The sequence below is a fragment of the Protopterus annectens genome, chromosome 7.part0 (assembly GCF_019279795.1).
Source record: "Protopterus annectens isolate FY-2018-M chromosome 7.part0, PAN1.0, whole genome shotgun sequence".
Taxonomy (NCBI): Eukaryota; Metazoa; Chordata; order Ceratodontiformes; family Protopteridae; genus Protopterus; species Protopterus annectens.
In genome coordinates this window covers 1,251,453,468-1,251,473,942 of record NC_056739.1, presented here as the reverse complement: position 1 = coordinate 1,251,473,942, position 20,475 = coordinate 1,251,453,468, and the positions used below count along the sequence as shown (strand labels likewise).

At 40.7% G+C, this 20,475-nt stretch overlaps 1 protein-coding gene across 2 annotated transcripts in view; it reads right to left on the bottom strand.

The window, feature by feature from the left end:
* TIPIN (TIMELESS interacting protein) overlaps positions 1-20,475 on the bottom strand; it is a 759,992-nt gene that overhangs the window by 591,104 nt on the left and 148,413 nt on the right. For both annotated transcript variants that reach the window (XM_044077863.1, XM_044077864.1), the window contains exon 5: positions 6,286-6,361. In XM_044077863.1, coding sequence (XP_043933798.1) covers positions 6,286-6,361 — 76 coding nt within the window. The remainder of the gene's footprint in view (positions 1-6,285; positions 6,362-20,475) is intronic.

The following is a 20,475-nucleotide window of genomic DNA, read 5'->3' as shown; positions in this document are numbered from 1 at the left end:
AAAGTTAGAGGACAGATCACGTAGTGAAAAGCTGAGATTTTCTGCTGCACCAGATAAGCTGAAAGGAACACATCTAATTTAATGAAAGCAAAAATAAGCAACTGGACTGGTATTCTTCAACAGTTAACTGAAAGGGCACATCCTGTGTATGCTTCAAACCTGGCCATGAGAAAGCAACCTAGACCTTTAATAGTAAGGATGCAATCCTACCAGCAGAAAGGGTTTATTCTAACAAAACTGTGCCAGAAGGACAAAGTGCTAAAAGCAGGAGACAGAGTGCATATGGAAAATAATCACTCAGTTTACACCAGGCAAAAAAGAGAAATACATTTATTCCAGTAATCGGGTAATGTTGAAAGCAGGTGTGAGATTCAAGCTGCTGTGTCCAGATATTTTCAGAATGTGCTCTCCTGGAGGGTCAAAATTATTACTTTTTGATGCAGAACATGCTAAGGAGGAAATACACACGTTTGACTGCTTACTTTTTGTTGGACAAACAGAATACCTATCTGTTAAGAGACAGGAATTTAAAGAAGGGTAGCTGAAATTATTCAGGGGTTAAGATAGAAATTTCTTCCGAAATATAACTATGGAGTGGGATACAATTAAAGTGAAGTTTAAAAATAGGGCTGAAATAAAATCAAGAGATATGGTTAAGAAAGAACAAGATTGATTTACAGGGACTTGCAAAGGTTAAAGCACTGCAGAACAGAGGGAATCTCACAGAACAAGAGTAGAACTGTCAAATGCTAAACATAAAATAAGGAATTGCCTCAATACTATGCATGAGTTTAGAAAAACTGCCATTAAGCAACTTTTTTTTTTTTAAACTAACTCCAGAGCACAAAAACGTTTAGCACACATGACTCAGGCAAAAGTAGAAAGGGTTGTCACCCAGCTTACAGAGCCTATAACAAGGAAGATAAACTTACTCATGCAGAGGTACTACAAATGTATCAAAAATTTTAATATGGAAATCAAGAAAAGATACAAATGGAAATATTTATGGATAAATTAAATATGACAAGGTTAGAGGTAGATGAGGCTCAATTACTAACAGTTTGGGCAAGAGGAGAGGAGATAAAAATGGCGATGTATATCAATCTACAGAACGTCCCCTGGAACAGATGGTATTCCTGTGAAAGTCTGGAAAGCTAGGAGGGAAAAAACTGATAGAGATCTGGAACATTCTGCTTAACAGTATTTTAAAAGGAGGAGAAACACCAACATCCTTGAACAAAGCAGTGGTGGCTGTAATACCTACAGATGGTAAAGGCCCATCAGATCCAGCTCATATAGGCCCATTTCAACTCTAAACTAAAAAAGTGTTTATGTCTATAATGGCTAAAAGAATGGCAAAGGTGATGCTGAAATTGACAGATATGGATTAATGTGGTTTTGTGGAGGGGAGGCAAACATTCAACAAAATTAGCAGAACAATGATGATCCAGAGGAAAGCCGAATGTAAGAAAATACTACTGTTACTTGCGGGTCTTGATGCAGAGAAAGCATTCACGCTAAACTGAGTATGGCAATGGAAGCATTTGTATTCTTTGATAAAATAAGGTTGATTAGGAGGATGTATGAGGGATCGGAGGTGAAAATTAAAGACGGTAGGTCCCTCTCTAAGTTCTGCTTGAGTAGAGGAACTAGGCAGGGATGTCTTCTTTCCCTTTATTTGCATTTTATTTAGAACCACTGAGAAAGAAAATAGACTCAGAAATTCAAGGATATAAGTGGTATGGTAAAATCAGGAAAAGCTGGCTTTATTTGCAGATATTTTATACCTGATAAACAGAAAAGGACATTTCAGTGTTATGCAACATTTTAAGACAGTTTTGAGTCTTTTCTTGATACAAAATTAATGAAGACAAAACAAAGGCAATAGCTGTAATCTATGTACTACCACACAGATTGGTTCAGCAATACCAATATTTATGGGAACATAATAAAAATGAACTACTTGGGTGTATGGACTAAAAAGAAATCCATTATGGCAGCCAAGGATATGTGGGAAGGGACTAGCAGATAATACAAAAACTGAGAAATTGGAAGCTCTGTTTTACGGATACAGACAGCAAGATGCAAGCAGTCAAAACATTTTTAGTCCATTTAGTTTTATAGACAGGGCAGGCATGTTCTTATCAACCAGAGGAGAAGTTGTGGGTAGCAATTAAGAGAGACTGGAAGGATTTTATCTGCGAGAAGACGGCTAGAGTCAAGGAGTCAAGGGGGGATAAGCTGATCCTTCCAATAGAACAAGGTGGTTTGGGGTTACCTGATTTGAAAGGGTATTTTACAGCTACATAGTTAAGGCTCCTATACATAGCATAAGCAGAAAGCTAATGACAAAATAGGGAAGAAGCTCAAGAAGCAACAAGAGACTGGGATTTTGGATGCAGACTCTTAAGAACAATAACCATACAGAACACTATACAAAGCAGCAGAAAATATTCTATGAACTAAGCCAACAGAGGAATGGAGAAAGGAGATTCTGCCGATAGGGATGACTGAAATTAGCGATACAAACAATAGGCGAAAGGGGCTGGAATTCACAGCAGAAAACTGGAACCAAGGTATTAAGAGCAAACAGAGAGGGAAAGGAAACCGAATGGAAATAGGACAATAATTTATTTGGACTGCAGGCTAGAGACAGTCTTCCATATCAAGGATTGACAGAGTATGCGCAAAGAGAAAAAAGGGGATCCTAAGCGAAAGACAAGCACTGACAGAGGTTTTAGAAGAATCTAGAATAGAAGCTGCTGTTGAGAGATTCAGTACAGCATATAAAATATTGCACGGCAACTATAAGAATCAATCAGAGGAGGTTAGAAAGGATCAGGAAGACAGACTGAATAAGCAATTCACAAAGATACAATGGGGGATACATGCATAACTCCAAAATACGCAACAAAGTCTATGATTTTTGCTTGGAAGTGTTTACATAAGTATTTTTATACCTAGAGAAGAACCAAAGAATTTTCCCTCCTGCAGACAGCAAATGTTGGACGTGTGATAGGGAACAAAGTGTTAAATGGAACAATTTTTGGAAGTGCAATGAGCTGGCAGACATGAATATTCCTTGCAGGCTAGTCTGTCACAAACACTGGGTGAGCAAAATGGCACAACTAAAGAAATGATTTTAAGCTATGACACAGAATTGGAATTGCTTAGACAGTAAGGCCTCGCGGAGTTTAATTATGGTGACTGCCAAAAAAAGCAATTACTAGAAAATGGAAATCAGTGTCTAAACAACTGTAGTAGAAGTAGTTAATATATTAACAGGGGTAAAACAGGAAATTTGATCCTTAGAAAAAGAGAGGAGCACTCAGTCAAACTTTCAGAACATACTGAGGAAGGTCCTCAGAATTCCTAGTTCTGCAGATCTCCTTCAACCCCCGGGGCACTGTTAAAGAGGGGCCTCCTCTTCCCCAGTTGTCCATCTGAAGAGAAGTTGAAAGGAAAGAAGCCTTCTAGGATTTTTTGAACCACAGCACTTTCTTCGTGGAAGAATTTGAGCTAAATAATTCAATAATCTGTGGGCAAACGTGTCCAAAGCATATGCTTGTTTTCACATGCAATCTATTGTACTAGACTTGGGAGGATAAACCACTGAACTGTCAAACAATTTCTTGAGTGTTGCTGCCACAATAATGAAGTCAACCAGAAAGCCATTGTTCCAATGAGTTCCAACCTTAGGTGGGCAAAGAATCTTCTCATTGGCATGGGATCCACTATGCTGGGCTCCTGTCACAGCCTCCTCACCACCAGATCCGTCATGTAGTCAGCAGGAGGGATCACCCAGGACGTAGGAGAAGAAAAATCTGAAGGTCTCAAAGACAGCCTCCATATCTGGGGAAGATTGTTTGATGGGCCAAGTACTCCTCTGCCACATCAATTATAAAATTCCGCCATATTTGCATCCCCTGGAGGAGACTGTGTGGCTCTTCTCCTTCAAAGTCTATGCCTGGGGCAAGACTCCAAAAGGGAATTGAAGTGTCTTTTGCACATGTGTTTTCCTGGTGGCTCCAGAGGGGACTCATTTGAAGCACCCAAAAAAATCATGACTACCCTTAGTGGGATTCCTTAAGACCTTCAAAGCTGCCCTGTCCCCGAGAATGTAGGACATCCCCTGTCTGCAAGGAAGGATGGCCTTTCATCCCCTCGTATTCGAAGACAGAAGCCAATTTAGTTGGCACCTGATACCTCAGAGTTAGCACTGTGTCAGCCCAAAAAGTAGGCATTGAAGGGACAGAATATGCCAACAATGACAAAAAGACCAAATGACATCTGAATTAAGATTTGAGCCAAATCCCTGAACACTAATGACAGACACTGAAAATTGAGCCAAGTCATTGCCAAAGACCCAGTCTTGGAAGGTCAGCGCAGAGACCCAGTCAACTCTGACCTTTCTATTGCTAATGAAGCTGCAGGAGTAACACTGGCTCTAATTCTTCTGGGACTTCACCTATACCAGAGAAGATGCTTCTCTTTAGGGATAACCTAGAAAACAAGGATGGGATGACACCCATACCAAGTTCCACCTTAATAAAGGTGGTCAGCGTACCAAGTTCCACCTTAATAAAGATGGTCAGCATACCAAGTTCCACCTTAATAAAGGCTCTCAGCATCCCTTCCTAATCGAAATGATTAGCATTCCAAACAGAGTAGACACCTCAGGAAGGAATTAGGGGGAGGAACTTAAAGGTTCTATCCTAGGTGAGCAGCTTCTAGTCATCCTTCTGAGGGAGTGGGCATGGCTAAAATAAAACACAGCAGTAATCAGCTAAACCAAAAGAAAACTAAACAATACAACTGAACAGTGGCTCACCAGGTATAGCAATCATGGCTAATAATTTGCAAGTTGCGTGAAAGACCAAGTCCCATAAAATAGATGGCCCCAAAGTCACTATTACTATTATTACTCATCTAAGTGCTGGAGAGATTAGTCTGAATTGGGGAAGTGACAAATAGGATCAGGGGATGCAGAAGGAACAGGTGCTTTTTACTGGAGTAGTGAAGGAGCTTGAGTACCTTGCAGGAGTCTGTTTGGTGAACTGGATCCATGTTGTGAATAGCTAACAGCTGAAAACTGACGGACAAGATAATGTAAAACATTCATGGAAGGCTGCAGATCTGGTTGATGGGAAAGAAACAAGTATAGTATACATGGGAGTTCTGAAGTATTCTAACCACCATGAAAGCATCATTTCCATTTACAAACAACCTTTAACTGATCTGATCAAAAGAGCACTTTTCAAGGAGAAGAGATTTTTAGAATTTTTAATGAGATATGGGAGCAACTTTCAAGGTGAGAATAAAGTGAAGACTGTAAATAGTGCTTTTACGAGTACCAAGGGAGCACTGTTAAGGGTAATGACAATCAAGCATTTTAGTTTTCTGTGCTAGTGGTAGAAGCTAATGTTTGCGATCAGAAGGCAATTAATCTGAGATATTTAGAATGGTGTCCTCTGTTGCTAGGAAAGCAGGCAGGCAGGGTTAGGGCGGTTTACAAGTATTATAAGGTGAAAAGGCTAACATTAAAATAAGGAGAGCATATTCCATTTCAGAATCTTCAGAAGCAGAATGTTAATTTTAAAGGTGGACTTTAGTAACACTCTTCTACTAAAACTCAAGTAATCTTTGTGGTAGTTCAGACAAAGAGTCTGATAAAGCCAGTAGCCTGAAGAGATGTTGCATTACTGGTGGTGAGAAACTACATGATGTTGAGCTAGTCTTTGGCGGGTTCCAAATATTAAGTTTATAGAAAGTAAATGAGTTTATTTGAACACAGACAGTAACAATTAAATGTTTTATAGATTTCACCCCCCAAGCACAGAAGAAAAAGGTCATCAGTGTAAAGTATAATGATAAATTCTGGTAGATTGCAGGGTAGACTGTTAAAAGATAACTACAGGCTCCAGTAGTGAATATGATGGTAAATGCAAAATCACTTACCTCAGGTGTGTTTCCAACTTCTTTCCTGATAAATTTGTTTTTAAACTACTGGCCAATGATGACCAACCTCTTTTGAGATGGTCAGTGCTGCAAACTGAAATCAACCCAAAACTAAACCATGTCATCAATGAAATCAAACAAAAAATAAGAAGGTTTGTACAACTCAGCTGAGCAACCAAAAGTTTTGCTTCATGGCTGCAGCACCTCCAGACTTGCAACCTGGATTCAAAGACTACCCACTGAGCCTGAAGGATAACACTTTTCAACTGCAGGCTCAATGAGTGTTATATGAAATAAGAATGTTTTTTCTATATTAAAGTCTCTTACCTCATGTCCTTTGCCTCTGAATTTGACACTATCAAACAAATGTCGTAAAGCTGGAAGTCCTTTATCTGAGGTTAACCTAAGTAAGCAAACAACTAAATTAAAACAAATAAATAAATAACTGTAATAGCAAGTATCATTTCAGACATTCACATGATTACCAAAACCCAATCAACTAGCCAGTAACCCATCCATCTACAATAAACTGAAGATGCTCATAACTTGTATTTACAGTTTCTCGGTTTACAAAAAGCCCGTTATGTACCGATCCACTCACTGCTCATACTACTGCAGGCACAATCCATTTCCAACATTAGCAAAGTGGAAAGGTTATCTCTAATAAGAAAGTCAGATTTTTTTGTGTCTTTTGGCTTTTCCCAGTTAGGGGTCACCACAGTGGAACTCCGCTCCACTAATGTTTGGTAGTGGATTTTTACGTACCGGGTTACCAGCCCTGACGCACAACCTTCAATGAAGGCATGCCTCATTCACGTATGCCTCCACACAGAAGATGCTCTAGCTGAGAATCAAACAGGACAACGTCTTACTGTGAGGCGACAACGCTACCGCAGCACCACCACCACAGTATATAGAAAAATCAGATATTTGTATGAAAAAATAGATGTGGTCACCTCAGAGGATTGACAAAGTGTTGATCTGGAACACACACACACACACACACACACACACACACACACACACACACACACACACACACACACACACACACACACCTCGTTTTAACTCATTCACTCCAGAGCAGCTCAGAAAAAGCTGCCTGCTTAATTCCACCAAAGGAACAAGAGAGCAGCCTGAGCTCATTTTCAGAAAATCCACTTATAATACCATACAGAAAAAGTACAGTTTTGTACCTACCATAAATGTAGATGTTCGAGGATCCACATTGCTGCAGTCCTAACTATTGGGTAGTCGTCGCTCCAGTCGGCCCGAATACCAAAAAATATGCTGGCGTCGGTCGGTCAGCGTAGACTGGCGATCAGTCGTCAGCCAGGGTATGCATATCATGACCGGCGTCATATCCCTTTCTCAGTCAAGATGTCCAGAGACCCTGAGAAGATAAAAGGCCAAAAACAAAAACAAAAAAATACAAAATAAAAAATATATATAAATATATATACAATATATACACAAATACCACCTCACCTACTAACCTACCCTAAACCCACCACCCCTAAAGGGAGTAAAGGGGACTGCAGCAATGTGGATCCTCGCATCTACATCCCGAATATCTACAAAAACTGTACTATGCTCCTGGTCCATGCATTGCTGCAGTCCTAACTATTCCTTAGGTAGAAGAGGCAGAGGTAAGGAGGCTGGCAAGCAGGAAGAGGGAACAAACTGACAACATGCAAAAATAGCTGTGGCAAAACCAGCCCACCAGCCCCTAGAGAGAAGTAGAGTGAGTATGCACTCCAAGTTGCCTCCAAAACATGAATAGCTATGCCCCCCCCCAAATGCTGTGGAAGTGGCTGTGGCCCTAGCCTAGTGGAAGCCTCGCCTTGAATCCCTGGAATCTGCTTGCCATGGAATAAATAACAAATGTAATGCAACACCCAACCCAATCCACCTTTGTTTGTTTGACACAGGCTACAACAAGGGAGAAAAGCAAAGAAACCCTGCTGCTCTGAAAAAAAAACAAGCTTAATCAAGCCTAAAAACTAAAGCGCAATAGCCTGCTCAGTGTGCAAAAATTGTGTGTATTTCCCCTTTTAAAATCTTTCCCTTTATTTTGTAGGCATGATCTGTTTTTGGTTTAAAAGCACAATGAAAACACCTTAGGCATAAAGGAGGATTATGTAAGTAAAGATAGTAATGAATTATGAAGAAAAATCAAAAAGGCTCCACTGCCATAAGGGCCTGCAACTCAAAACCCTTTCTTTAAGTAAACTTGCAGAAGTCAAAAAGTTCCACGAAACCACAATTTTCAATTCAGTAAGTATAGTAAGTAAAAGTTAGCTCCGAAGTAAAAAAAACAAAAAAAAGATCCCAAGCAGGATTGAGATCCCAAGCAGGAGTTTGAGCTCAGGATTGCCCCTCTAAAGAAATTGCTCTTAATTTTTTGCACAAAGGAGATGTAAACTGACAATCATAGTGAGCTGATGTAAGCTTAAGCATAGCATGAAATGGAAGAAAGGCAAGCACAAATCTTTGTGGTCAGTAAATATTGATTCTATTGAAGAGCCAAACAGTAATCTCCAAATTCAGTAAATTCTCCAAAACAAATCTCTTCAAAAAATCACTATTACCTCTTCCTTGTTCTAGGTCTTTCTCAGAATCTGGTCACATTTTCTTGAATTTGATCTAGCTGGCTGAGATATCTTTTGAAAACTGTCATCTTTCAAAAGTTAGATGAGTGAGAGCGACATTGGCTGATGCCAAGTCCCTTGACCGGAACAGGTGGACAAATCAAGGGTAAAAGGCCATGGAGGCCCGACCGGGTAAATTAGTGGGTACCAGTGCTGCCGAGGCTTATCTGGAGCTATTAAAATCATTGCTGGGGCCAATCATCCTTGGCTTTGATCATCTCCTGGAAGAAGAGGCCTTGGTGGCAAGAACATGACATTGGAAAGAAGCAACTGAAAGAGATCCACTTTCTTTCAAGCTGTGAACTGAGAAAGAGATGCAAACTTCCAAGCTCGGTGGTTTAGTTGGAAGCTGGATCCTGTCTGGAGTTTTAGTGTCCAGAATCAATTTTTGGAATACATGCAGATCCAGTTTCCACTGTCAATTTTCCATGATTTGTCTCACTTAATACATCTGCTAAGGAGTTCTGTGCTCGGCGAAACCTTGCCTGAAGAGTTAGTTGCAGAGTGAGCGCAGTGTCTCATAAATTTGTGCTCGTGCTGCACAATGGTAAAATGTGTTAAGTTTGTGTGTGTCTGTACCATGGGACAGTTGTGTTGTGTGTTAGAATCGCGTTGTAATGTGGAAGAGAAGACTCCTTGATGTACATTATGTAAAGCTAGACTGAAGAAGTAATTTGAACTGCATATGTAGATGCTGTGTCTGGCAGGTACTGTCTTGTATCCTGTTTCCATTTAGATGAGCTCCAGAAGCAACATCTTGTATCCCTGTTTCAACATCTGAGAGTTCTCTGGCGGGTCACAGAGAGGATTGCCTCCCGGTAGCATTGGACATCCCACCAGCAAATTCCTTTTGAAGTCAAGGTATGCAGGTGACATTAGTGTCAAATCCACAATTTGCTGGACAGACAGCACACCAGAATACATTGTAGCCACCTCATATGCAGTTTGTGGGAAGCACCAGAATTCATGCCATGAACCTAGAAAGTGAGAGACTGTCCTTGCAGGAAGCCCCTTTGAAGAGATAGATGATGGGCATACCTGGAAAGATGAATTTGTGATACCGGGTTAAAAAAGGCATAGAGATTGCTGTGTTCAGTCCACGCAACTGTCTCATGTCTGTCCTTCACATCTGACTGGACTTCATATCGTTGTCCAATACCCTAGGCATCTTAGCACTGCTATGACCAGCAGAGTGTAGAAGAATGGACTTTATGAGAGAATCAGAGAGTTCCTAGGCATTCATGCATTTTTACAGAAAAATTATGTCTGCTAAGTAAGATGAGGGCCAGAGCCTTTAGCCAGATAGCCTGAACCTTGTAGATAAGCCAAAAGGGCAATGCAGAGAACTGTAGATTTGGATTTCAGCTCGGCAGATGCTTGAGCAGTAAAGCTTCCAGCTGCAATGCAAGGATACTTTCTGCAAGATCTCCAGAAAGGGCAATGCATGGGAGCCTTAATAGCCAGGTAAAGATTGTTGTAACGGCAACATTTTTGCTGTAGGAATGTCCATCTAAGTGTTGAGGATAGACAAATCAGAATTGGTCTTAGACCCTTCCCCTTTGTTGGTACTAGGAACAGGCGAGGAATAAAATCCTGTGTTTGAACCTTTAACCAGAATCTTGAATAGCCAGTATTTGGAGCAATAGAAAATTGGCAGCGAACCTCTGTGTGACCCCTTTCTGGAATGTCTGGCACTGAATGGAAAGGAGGCAGAGCCCTGAAGAAAGGCTGTTGTGACTGTGAAAAATCCTTTGACCCATCTGTCTTGGGCCATTAAATCCCTGTCTTCTTTGAAAAGGAACAGTCTTCCTCCCAAAAGGTGCTGCCAGGCGGCCCCTTGCCTGGCAGCTGAAAAGGGATCCCATCCATTGGGTCTGCTTCTGAAAAGAACTGACCCTAAAATCCCAGAAGTCTGAGCAGAAGAGGCTGAAGTCCTGGGTCTAAAGAAGGCTACTCGAAAAGTGAGCGTCTAGACCCCCCACCACTGGGAATCTGGGGCAAGATAAGTCCATCCCTTAGCTAATCAATTTCTCTGCCCCTTACCAGCTGCACCTAAAAAAATCTGAGCTCTGTGTATAGTTTTAATAGACTCCTCCTTTTTAGGCCAAAACTGCTTCCACAAGCGAACAAATTACACATCAGATCTTAAACAGCATCGAAAAACTTAGCCTTTAAAATGCTTTAACAAAAAACTGCTTCTCAGCCAGGCCCTCCTACGAATTGCAAAACCAAGGGCAGCCACCCTGGAGGGAGGCCTGCACAGCATCAAAACCACAACAAAAAGAATGTTTACCTGCTTGTTCCAGACACATGAACTAGCAGCTGCAACTCCCTAGGAATAACTTCAGCCAGAGCAGCCAGCCAGATTTCAACTGTTACCTACTGATTCCAAGAATATTTTTAACATGTGGAAACTGACAATTCAGTGCCCTCATAATGAGCGTGGAAGTTTTACACAACTGTGAAGTTCACACCATCTATCCCCCCTTTATCAGGACTGACAGGATTTTTAACAACTGAGCCTAGCGGAAGAGAGGCCCACAATTCAGACGCCCTCTGGGTCTGCCTAGGACTCTTAAAGGATACTTATTAGCAAAAGGCACCCTATAATACCTATCGGTTTAATAGGGACAGTTTTTTTTCGGGGAGAGGCCAAAGAGCCTTTGCAAACACATCTTCTACCACATTGCCCTTCTTTTGTATAGCTAAAATTAGGAGCTTCAGGAAAAACAAGAATTCCCTAAACCTTTTCCTGGAATCAGAAAAACAGACCTTCCCATTTAAAATGCTCCCTCATGAACAAAGATCTCAACAAAATGAAAAATCCTCAGAGAAAATGGCAGAAGGAGTAAGAAAAGCAAACACTCAGAATCAGAATAAGGTCAGAATGAAAATCTCTAGGAGGAGAGACTCCGGAAGCCTCCTCATGGAATCAAAGAGTCTGAAAAAAGGAAACACTCAGGGCCTCTTATCAGCCAAGCATAGGCCTCCTAATCATAGTAATAGAATCAAACTCATTTTAAGCTCCAGTTTCTTAGGAGGGGGATCACAACCCTAAACAGAGTAACCCAAGAAAGCTAAACAGCCCCTGCCCAGCTAAGGCCAGCCTGCCCTAAGGAGGGAGAAACCAAACAGAAGCAACCTAGAACTGCCCTCAGGAAGCCCCCTCAGCCTGGCCTACTTCCCCAGAGGATACATCTTAGGGAAGAGAGGCTCTTCCAGAGACTCTTCCCTGACCTCTGGCAAGACCTCCGGCTCCACCCTGGCAAAGTGAAAGGCAAAGGCGTCTGATCCTGAGACTTCCTCACCTAACTGCTTTCCTGCTGCGTTTTGAAGAGGGCAGCCGAAGCTCCGGCGGCATAGGACCGGCGCTTCCCAAACATAACCTGGCTTTAACACTGTGCTTCTTAATAGTCGGCGTCTAACCCTAGCACAAGGCGGCATCCAACAACGTTTACAACGCTTCTAAAAACACTATACTGAGTATGGTAATCCTATGATAGGCAATTTTAAATAAAATACAGTTATTCACTTTTCCAACATCGGTTAAATACTGAGCAAAGGTCACAAATTTTCCCCATCGAGTGCCAACAACTTCAATTTCACCTGAAACTCTGACAGAAACTTTCAAACGACAACCTGCCTGACAGCAAAATTGCTTCTGCATCGGACCATGCGGCAAGTAGCCAACTTGATATGACTTCTGACATGCGCATTCAAGAACTGTGCGGCGTCGGTCTAATGCGCCCTGACCGGCGATCTGCGGTCTGAATTTCTGACGAACTGAACATCAAATGTTCATAACTGTTTAACTATAAGAGCTAGACTAAAAATGTAAATGCTAAAGTTGTTCAGCAGACACTGACCTTTTCAATAGTGTAAATGTTGATAATGCATATCAAAGTCATTATTAAATATCTGGCAAGGAATGTTGATATTGTGCATTGCTTGGAAAAGCAAAGCACAATATCTTGGTCAATGTACCATGCAGACCCATACAATTTGAATTTAATTTCTTAGTATGAATGCCAGCTTTAAAATGATACCTTAACCATTACTGTGTGATGCTACGTTCTAGAGATATTCACAGAAACATGATTAATATATTTCTCATAATTGATAAATAAACAATGCATAATATCTCATCACCTGTAACAGACAGAACCTACATAGTGTAGAAGCTTCAAATGATGCATCATTTGTATGATCGCCATGCTCCCTTGCAAAGATATGGGCATAATAATGAGAAGTATTGTAAATGTATAATTTTCATATTCGTACAAGACAAACTGATACCTGTACATGTGTACAGTGCACAGACACAGTTCTTTTACCATGTTGTAAGGAGCAACACTGTCTTCAAAATCGGGTATTACTTGGCACACTGACATGCTCCCTTGCAAAGTTATTTACCAAAATATGAAAGATTCATAATTTCCATAACCTAAGTCCGAAACAAACTTTGATATCTGCACGTGTACAACATACAGGCACAATTCTTTAACCACGATGGAACCAGCAATACTGTTTTCAAAATGAGTTATTACTTGGCACATTCAGATGCTCCCTTGCAAAGTTATTTACCAAAATATGAAAAAAAAAAATCAATTTCCATAGCCCAACTCCAAAACAAACCAATATCTGCACATGTGTAGAACATACAGGCACCATTCTTTTACCATGTTGGAACTATCAATACTGTCTTCAAAATGACGTATTACTTGGCACATTCAAATGCTCCCTTGCAAAGTTATTTACCAAAATATGAAAAAAAAAATCATAATTTCCATAACTTAAGTTCTAACAAAACTGATATATGTGCATGTGTACAGCATTCAGAACCAGTTGTTTTACCATGTAGACACACGATTGTAAATATACACATTCTTGGTGTAGCCAACATACTGCTGAATGGGTACATGTAAAGAGAAAAAGCAAGGTAAGGACCGCCACTCCACTAATGAACCCAGGACAGGCATGGGACTTCAGTGGCAGGCAAGGCCACCTCATCTGTCTGATAGCTGTGCTGGCTACCCACTCAGCTGATAACACTGCAGTCTCTCACGACCTCCTTCAGTGTCGCAGTCTGCCTAACCTATGCCTTTTCTCTTTACATGTGTCCATTCAGTAATGGACCTAAGGGATAAAATTTTGGATTAGTAATCCCTTCCTGTCATTTAAATTCTACACATGCCTAATAAAAGGTCAGCTTACCTAGTTGGACTTTCCTGACATTTACTTAGTTGCATGCTACAGCAAGCGCCATGGTTCGCAGACAAAAAAATTTCCACTGCATTAGATGTACCAAAGAACACAGTGAAGACAGTCAAAAAGTGGAGAAAATATGGGACAACAGTGACGTGGCAAAGAACTGGATGCCCCTCCAAAATGGATGAAGAGACAAGACGGAAACTGGTCAGGGAGGCTGCCAAGAGACCTACAGCAACATTGAAGGAGCTGCAGGAATTTCTGGCAAGTACTGGTTGCGTACTACGTGACAACAATTTCTTTATCTGATGTTGTCGGAGTATGCATAAGCACCAAAATGAAACATCTCCCCAGTGACCCCTTCTGCAGTCTGTCGTACCATGCACAAACACCAGAATGAAACATTTACATAGACAACTCCTTCAGCAGCCCTTCCAAGTTTGCACAAGAACTAAAATGAGGCATTCCCTCAATGACCCATTCTGCAGTCTGTCCTACTATGCACAAGCACCAGAATGGAAGAATGCCATTGATAAACCCCTTCAGCAGGTAACACATGTAGGTCCAAGGAAGAAGAAAATTAGATCCCTTATACAAAATGGCATCACTTGTTAGAGCTTCTTTTACATTTATACTTTTGAACAATTTTCCAATATCCAATGAAATAAACCATATGAAGCAATCATGACAAAACTGCCCAATGCAGGAAACTACAACTATAAAAGGCCACATGTACTTATGTTCTTGCGATCCACCAATATCAGGGCACTCAAACTTCTGTCATTGCAATCCACCAATAACATCAAGAATAAAGGAATACAAGTTTTAATTTTTTTTGTGGTCATTCTTTTCCTAGTTGCAACCATGTGCCACTGCAGCATTATTGAGAAACATTGCACAAAATGGAAAAATGTAAACCAAGCAACTGATTTCTACTACTATTGACAGATGTATTGTTGATAAATTGTACATTTTACAGGGAATAAATGGCACAAAAATTGTAACTTGATAAATACTACACAACTGCCAGCATTCTCAATGGAAGTGCATAGAACTAACTACTGTGCATTTTCTACCCATGTCATGCAAATTTTCCGCCTTATCCATCTTCTTTCCAGCTCAAGATATGAAATCAGAGTTAACATTTGGAAGAAATGCTCATGAACATCATTCGTAGAGAATAGTAGTAGTTTATCTGCATCAAACTGCAAACATTACAACCTGCAAATGAATGATTAACTACACCTTTTCAAACAAGATGAAAGATGGCCAATTTCCATGATCTCAGAGTAAGTCTGTAACAGCAGTTTTGAAAAATATATAACCAAGAAGCAAGCTGTTTCTCTTCATAGCAGTAAGACTGAAAAAAAAAGCAGAAGCCTGCTCTCCCTTGCACAGTGAAACAGAGAAAATCTCAAGATATAGGTCCCCCTTCTCTATGACCCAGGAAACCCATGTATTATTGAGAACATGGACCATGCAACCCAACAGCTAAACAGAAAAAGTAAATAAATAAAACAGCCACTCTTGGTAGAATCATTACATCAATAGGCTGTGTAACAGAAGGAAGAAAATCATGGCCAAAAGTAGGAGGTGCAGCACCCAGCAAGATAAAAGCAGTCTAAAACTAAACATCTGAAGACAAATAAAATCTACCAAAGCCAAATCTGAAGTACATTTGTCCTACCAGGCCAAGGACAACCACAAGGCATTCTTAAACTATGTGCACATCCTCAAATGAGCCACTGCCACAAATGCTCTCCATAAAGGACTAACACAGCCAAATAACTGGCATCTGATCCATGGAGCAACACTAACTTGCCAAGAAATACATAACAGTATCCCCCAGGAAGTCAGCCAGCCCTTGCAACGGTCATACTGATGCCACATCCCTAAGACTTCACTCAGCAGTCAGAGACTTGGGGGCACACAGACATTAATCTAGCCTTTGACCATCACATGTCTACACTAGTGAGGAAATCGTTCAATGTTTTGCAACATACAAACAAAGATAAGGTATCTAGGGTCCAAGGAAGTCAATGTTCCACTTTAATCAGCATTCTTCAGACCAATCAAGTACAATGCCCCCCTATAACCAGGCATATCCAACAAGTGAAACGTCGACAGAGGTTCATCAGTAAAATAACACGTCATACTTCTGACAGATACTCAAAACACACAGCATCACAATTACCCATTTTAAAGACTTAAACCTTGATTGTGGTATAAATATGACCTGTGGGAGAGACAAGTATGTATCCCAGAGACTATCGCTTCTCTGGAACAGGCTCCCCACCCATCTGAAGCAGAAATTCACCCTGGGTTTGTCCTTCAAATCTATGAAAGGCAGACGCAGACAGTAATGTGCAAACTAACAGACCCTGCCACACAACTTCTAGAAACTTCCTTGACAAAAAGCACATGACAGATTACACTAACTACAGTGCAAAAGTATACAACAGTTTGTTCATTCTCTTGTAGAGTTTATTAATGGCAAGGGGCCACCAGACTGGCTTCCTTTTTTTGGAGGAGAGCGTCCTGGTTCTGTTGGGTATAGCTACTTCCACGCATTTATGTACATGTTCGTACAGTGCATTGGTGTATGACTCGGCAGTCATGCATATATTTTCCATTGGCATGGGTGCCATGAAGTTAGCCACCTCTGTTTTAGGAGTCCAAACTCAGCTTTGGAAAAGTTAGTTTTTCATGGTGAATACCTTTGTGGAGGGGGTGGGGTGAGATGTGGATTTCCATGGTAATTAGTTTGTGGTCGGATCTAACCAGGGAGGAATTGACTATTGGTGTAGAGCAACGGTTGCCCATGTTAGTAATAACCGGGTAAAGGATGTTGCATCCTCTAGCCTAGTACACACCTATGCAACCTTTGAACCTAAAAATGCAACTGGATGGATGGACGGAACACACTATGCACGGATCTATGCACAGTGTGAAGCCCAGACATTCCTGCAGCTGATGAAATTGCTACTAAAACTAGAGCTTTCCAGGAAACAACTTAGAATCCACTAAGCAGCTGGCATCAGAGTAGAATTAGTTTTGCAAGACAAAAGTAATGTCCCATTGTGAAAGACAGCTGGAGTCAGTATCCACAAATAGTTATGTCACTTTCATACGCATAACTAGTCTGCTACCATGTTCGTGTCCGAGATGATGCAAGCAAGCTATGTGAAGGCCAAAGCCCATCAGAACATTTCTATTCATCAAATTAAACAATGTTAGCAGGTGTACACAGAGGGTTTTCATTTGGTGTATTATCTGAGTAATTTGTTAGTCTGAGCTCTGTGTATGCGGTTGGTACTAACCGCTGTCAAGGCATCACTAACAGCAGAGGGTAGCCATCCCATATGCATACTGTTGCCATGGGATTCGATGTGACAAAGGAAATGGGGGGGGGGCACTTTTGCTGCTTTCACCAATTTCAAAGGTACTACTGGCTGCTCTCATGTGCACTCAGGCTCAGGGAATTATGAGGACAGAGACTAACATGCAGTTGACAGCACTGAGAAACTCTCAAGCAGATCCTGCTTTCCACTAGCTGAGGCTCACGAAGAACTGGATCAGCTATGTAGCCTTACTCTTTGAAAGGAAAACTCTTCTCCATTCTGTATCAAATAGCTTCCTAGGGAAATCTTGGTCCTTATCTGTAATATATTTGGTTTTGGCATATTTAGGGAAAACTCCAGGTTGGGGAGACCAGGGATAGTGCATCTGATAGCTCTATGCATCGACCTCATAAGATGTTGTTTGAATGAGAAAGTCAATCACTAATGTCTCAAGTCCTCAGGTAGATATGAAAGGGCAAAACAAGTAAACTATAAAAGGTAATGCCCAGCTCTGACACTTGAGGACTGCCTGTACTCCTTGTGGATAGGTATGTGCAAATATATGTAGGTCTAAGATCATTCAGGATCTTGAGGGTAAACATGTGGGGGATTACACACCAGACTGTAAGCAGCAACCGATCATAACATTTTGAAACAGCCTCACACTTCACTTGCATTCCTCAGCTGTTTTCACCCCACAGACAAACTTCCCATCTAAGGTGTACTTATTCAGTGTTTCAACGCTGTCTCACAATCAAAATAAAGCGTAACAGAGTAATGCTATCTTACTCTATCTTAGTCCGTCAACCCCTGCCTTTTTCTCTTCAACAAGTTTGAACAAGTTCAACAAGTTTGCCTGTTTGCTGATTGACAGTCATGGAGGTGAGGTTAGGGAGCACTGAAATGGCAGAAAGTATAGCTTTTAATATTGTTTTCACTGTGTACTATCAACTGTGAATAATTTTGCAGAGATCGTTCAGGACTTTGAGGATTAAAAAAAAAGGCAGAATTAATGCTTGTGCTTAACGTGCATCTGGAGAACGACATTCAAAGCTGCCCTAAACCTCCCCCACAGCCGTTAATGCCACCCAATGCATGCGCACCTGACAATCATTCATTTGCGGGGACTCGCAACCCGCGAAACAGATGCACACCCTCAACCATCACTTGGCAAAACCACAGCCAAGGCCAAGTCCACTTGCAGTACAATACCACCACTGAGACAAAACCACGACAAACCACATTCACTGATCTCAGAAACAGCAATCTCTGTGCCACCATGCATTCCAAACAGCTTAGTGAATAAAATTGTCCTCGAGCCACTTCAAGTTTTTCAAAATCTAGGCAAAGCAACAAGCAACAGTAGATTTTCCAAGTGTAACACTACTGGTTAAATGGAATGTTGTGGCGAACAAAGGAAATAACAGCTTACAGAAAAAAAAAAAAAAAACTTAACAGCAAGTTCTAATTTTCTATGACTGTAATACCACTGCTCCTATACTATCAAGAGTGGGAGTGTATAATAAAGGGGACCAACCACAGCCAAAGCTTGCTACTACTGCACGTTTCATTTACTACAGTACATTGTCAACTATAATAATAAAACATTCAGTACACAAGAAAAGCCCAGTCCTCCGGTCAAGAATTCACGATATAAACAAGCAAAAACTTGTATTCGGAAATCAAGAAATGAGGCAGGTTTCGATAGCACAAAAACACGGCACATCCTCACACAACATAAGCATTTGAATACACTCCAACAAGCAAGTCATGCACTGAAAAAGGCACTAACATCTTTCTAGTTTATCAACAGGTACCAAAAATAACAGCTGATCAAAGTACAATTGGCCTAAGGTAACTGCTGACCAACCGGAGCCAACGAACAATTAGCCTTGCATTCCATATGTACATTTTTTAAAGATAACATATATATATAAAGCTTTAATTTTATTGCACGATTTGTGATCAACTGTCAGGTCTGCATCACTTCTACAGGATTCACGCCCCTTGTTGCGACTAAGAAAGTTGTCAGACCAGCCAGTTTTTGCAGACCAAAAAGGGAATGCGGCAAATAACGTTACCTAAACTGACTCTGAGCTGAGAATATGATACATATAACGGAGAAAGTAAACAAAATATATCTCAAGCACTTAAAATAATCACCACTTAATGCTACCCTTAAATATAAACTCCAATGACTGTTAATCGCACTGTGCCTCACCCTGTAAAGAAAAAGCTTACCAGGGAGGAAAAGAAGGTAGCTGTTGAGCCGAGCTGAACGGGAAGTCCTGGTAGTGCAGAAAAACTAGAGGATCCAGTATCAGGTAAAATCTCCAATTCTTTGCCGAAAGAAAGGAAATACCTGCTGCTGGACCCTCTTTTTATTAGCAGAAAACAAAAGAAATTTAGACTGGGTTGGAGGTGGGACGCAAGTGGTGGTTTGGATTGCAGAAATCCAATTGGCTGCCACCACTTGTTTTACCAACAACTTTTAAAAGATTTTTCTAATAAAAGTTTAATGTAAGCTTAATGTACAAACATGCTGAATCGTAACTGAATAAGATAAATTACAAGTTCAGTTACAATTTCAGTGTGTTTTACATTAAACTCAGCTACAAACCTCCAAAGCGCTTGTGGAAGGCACTCGAGGGTAACAGCTTGCATTTAGAATCTTCTCATGGCACGCTCGGTGTTAAGCACAGAGGCGCCATGAGAAGGTACTCTGGGTTAACGAGTTAAGGACGAGATCCGTTTTTTAGTCTGTCCTTAACTCAAATTTGTATGCAAGTTGAAACACATACATATGGTTCTTATTAAATGTCACTTGATATTTGCCTCAGTCTATTATTTATTTTGCTTTTCTTTGCCTATAAAAAAACACTTGAGAAACACTTCCAAACAAATAAAAAACTTAAATACTGTACACTGTAGCTAAGCTTCCTTACTTCCTATGAGCTATGCTTCCTTACTTCCTAATCAACAAAGCTGGTTTAAGACATCTCATTATTAAATGCAGTGTTTATGAACTTCACACACACATACCTCTCAACTGCACACATTGTTGCCTCCTCATATTTGGTCTGTTCCTCAAAAAAATCAGTGTTTTTCCTGACAAACTACTGGGATGATCTGAAGACTGAAGTCACTAAATAATGACATACATTTGAGCAACAGACTTCAAATACTACAGAAGATGCATGTTAAAACAAACCCTGTTACTCTAGCAACTTTCTAAGCTTATAAAATTCATATTTAAAATATGTCCCTATTTTTGGGCCTTTGTTCCCCCATTTTGTCAGTCTTTTTCCAGATTTCTT